Source organism: Lipotes vexillifer, unplaced genomic scaffold (assembly GCF_000442215.2).
Source record: "Lipotes vexillifer unplaced genomic scaffold, Lipotes_vexillifer_v1.1 scaffold1306, whole genome shotgun sequence".
NCBI classification, from domain to species: domain Eukaryota; kingdom Metazoa; phylum Chordata; class Mammalia; order Artiodactyla; family Lipotidae; genus Lipotes; species Lipotes vexillifer.
The window spans coordinates 1986702-1990185 of NW_006786512.1; the positions used below are offsets into that span (position 1 = coordinate 1986702).

The window sequence follows — 3484 nt, forward strand, 5'->3', positions numbered from 1 at the left end:
GCGTCCGGAGCCTGTGCTTCGCAACGGGAAAGGCCACAACAGTGAGAGGCCCGAATACAAACAAAAAAAAAAAAAAAAAAAAAAAAAGCCCACCTCTTAAGACAAATAAGCTCCCAAACCTCAAAATCATCTGTTTTAGAAGCTTTAGTGTTGTGCAGAGTAAGGCTCCCCAGCCCACTGTTCGTGAGCACCCCTGCCTTCAAGTCCTTCCCTGGGGCTCCTGGCTCCTGCACAGGGAGGAGAGAGCCTGGGCTCCGAAGTCAGGCTCAGGGAGGCCAGGAGTTCTCTTCCTGCTTCCCCTTCCTCTTGCCTAAAGTCATGCAATTTCAAGGCAAATGTCAGAACTGAAAGTTATTAGAAAGAACCGGAAAGATTTAAGTGTCTTCTTCTCCCCCTCCCTTATTTGTTTTAATGGAAACATTTAAGACAGCAAAAGTTTTACATTAAATTTCAGCCAAGAAAAAACAAATAGAAAAGAAAAACATAAGGCAAGAAGAAGGCCTGGTTCACAAGACAGTAGACATAGTCGCTTTTGTGTTGTGAATCAAGAGGTCTCCGGAAGGCCTCCTCCTCACACATTCCCCAGAATATCTCCCTACCACAAACTCACCATAAATGGTTCCTTTCTTCTTTTTTTTTTTTTTTGCGGTACGCGGGCCTCTCACTGCTGTGGCCTCTCCCGTTGCGGAGCACAGGCTCCGGACGCGCAGGCTCAGCGGCCATGGCTCACGGGCCCAGCCGCTCCGTGGCATGTGGGATCCTCCCGGACCGGGGCACGAACCCGTGTCCCCTGCATCGGCAGGCGGACTCTCAACCATTGCGCCACCAGGGAAGCCAATGGTTCCTTTCTGAAGTGCCTGACCCAATACCCAGATAGAGTGGGTGTTTGTGAGTAACTGTTAGAAACGTAGAAATTCCTGGGAAGTTCTGGAGTATGTGAACTAGGTGTTTGTCCTCAAGTCTTCAGAGATACAGATTGCCCTGCAGAGTAAAGAGGTACCATTATACCCCCAGAGTAAAGTTCTGCTTGATTTGCCCTTTCCAGTTGAGAAGGGGATCCCGATGGGGACAAGAGCCCATGTAGCTTTGATTAAAGTGGGAACTGGGACAGGGCACTGCTGGTGCCTGACGCACATGCTTACTCTGCCCATCAGGTAATCCAGCCTTGGTCCTGAGGGAGATACCACACTGATGTTCAGTTGTATTAAAAATAGGAAAGGGGATGTGGTTTTCACCCCAACCTACTCACTACTCCCAGAAGCCAGTCTAATTCTGAAGCTGCAGGTCAGAACAACTCAACATTCAGCCAACAACCCCAGGTCACATCCCTGATTCTAAAAGGTTCCAGCCCAGCCCCTGTTCAAGGAAGTTGTGATAAATATTTTAACACTTGTAAACTGCCTGCTTTCTAGAGTTTCCTTGTTGGTGACCTTATTTTGCCATCCAGCTGCAATATTAATTCAGCATGGAAGGGGAGTGGAGGGATGTCCCAGCTTGAGCCTAAGCTGGGCTCAGAGCCAGGATTCAGATCTGTCTAGGCATGTCTGATGCACTTGCCAGGCAGGAGTTTCTCAGCACAAGGGATGGAGGAGGCTCACAGATAATAGCGTCCTAAGGCAGTGAGCGTGGAGGGACACATCACAGGTATCAGAATCACCAGAGAAACTTTTAAAAATGTGTACACCCTGCACAAATGCATTCCCCATTCTGATAGTGTGTGTGTGTGCGTGTGCGTGTGTACACATGGGTGCACCCTAGCAAGGAGCACTGCTTTGGAACCAAAATTGGCCCTCAGAGTTACACAGGTCAGCCTGCACCAGGAGCACTGAGGACCCCAGAGAATACAACGTGGCTTCCGTATGTGACAGCTCCCGATGCACTGACAGCAGGACCCTGCTGCGTAGCTCTGAACGCTGATGGCTTCCACACTTCAGGGACTGTCTTCATCAGGAATTCATTTTTTTTTTTTTTTTTTTTTTTTTTGGGCACGGGGCCTTGACATCATAATCACCCAAAGTCCATAGCTGACCTTAGGGTTTACTCTTGGTGTTGTACGCACGTGGTGGACTGCAGGGGCTCCCCTCATCCCTTTATGGCATGTCTTTCATGTAAGGGGTCCCGTTTTCATCTGGGGAGCTTTTCTGACATCCCCACTTTGATAGGAGCCTCAAGCAAGGACCTCAGGTAAATTAGTCCTGATTTCGAAAAGCTAACATGATGAGCACATGGGAGACAGGAGTCCTGGGTGGAGGGAGCAGTAATACAGTCACATTCCTGAAGAATTTGCCAATGGAGTTAGTGCCTTTATTTAAGGAGATCTCCTTATACATTTGCTTTTTTTGTTTCCATCTCAGTAACTCGAAATCCCGCGTCCCCTGCATCGGCAGGCGGACTCTCAACCACTGCGCCACCAGGGAAGCCCTGTATCAGGAATGCTTAAACTGGAGACCATGGACTCCTGGGAATCCAAGAATAGGCTGCAAGGGTCCACGAACTCTTGAAAACCGCATGCAACTAACTGGGTATGTATGTTTATTTCTCTGGAAATAGGTTCTATAAAGTTTCACAGATGCTGAAAAGAGGATAGGATTCTCAAATGGTTAAGAACTGGCAAGTGCCAAAAGAATACTGGGGCAGGCAGATTGGGTAAGGTTTAGAACGCCACTATAGTAGATTTGGACCAAAGCCAGAAAAAGTTACCGTGACTTATTTTTACCTTGAGGCATCAGTGACCTGGTGAAACATTGAAAATATGAAATCCCACCTATGCTTCAAGTCCACCTCAAATACCTGCACCTCCTCCCCAGACAAAAAGTATTGCTCCCTTGCCTGAGCCTTGTTGGTGTACCTCTCGAAACACTGAACACTTTCCCCCTTGTATTTTAGATAGGCATGTGCACACGTCATGTCTCCTCTACAAACTATAACCTTTGAGAGTAGGTATCATGTCTTACCCATCTTCTTTCTGTTACCGTGTCCAACATAGCATATTTACTTAGTTATTACTGGATGAGGGAATGAACAGATCACAAATCCATCCTATCTGCCAGACTGTTTTACTCTCTCTATTAAAAGCAACTAACCTATTTTCTTGTAAATTAAGCATTTTGAATGTATTCCTTGTAATTTATATTGTCATAGTTAATTGATTTACTTCTTTACACCTTATCCAATATTTACCTGCTTTATCTGTTTACTTGGCTGCAAATTGCTTAGAGGGCAAGGATCATGTATAACTCAAACTAGGCAAACCCACATGCCTCTTGGGAGGAACACACGGGGCTAACCAATGAGTTCAGTGCCTTGGCCAACACACCCAAGAGGAAATCTTTCATAAGAAGACACAGACTCAGATGGAACAGAGGTTTGTAAAAAAGAAAAAGGCAACTCTTAACAGGAACTAAGCAGAAGAGCAAAATCATCAGGTTGTGGAACTGAATTTTAAAGAGGAGATAAACCAAAGAGAACAGCCTGAACCTGCCTG

The 3484-nt window shown here is 46.4% G+C and overlaps 1 protein-coding gene across 1 annotated transcript in view; it reads right to left on the reverse strand.

The window, feature by feature from the left end:
* Nucleotides 1-2907, reverse strand: part of SP3 (Sp3 transcription factor) — an 82678-nt gene extending 79771 nt beyond the window's left edge. Inside the window, exon 1 of the mRNA XM_007458852.1 lies at nt 2717-2907. Coding sequence (XP_007458914.1) covers nt 2717-2907 — 191 coding nt within the window. The remainder of the gene's footprint in view (nt 1-2716) is intronic.
* Nucleotides 2908-3484: the final 577 nt, after the last annotated feature.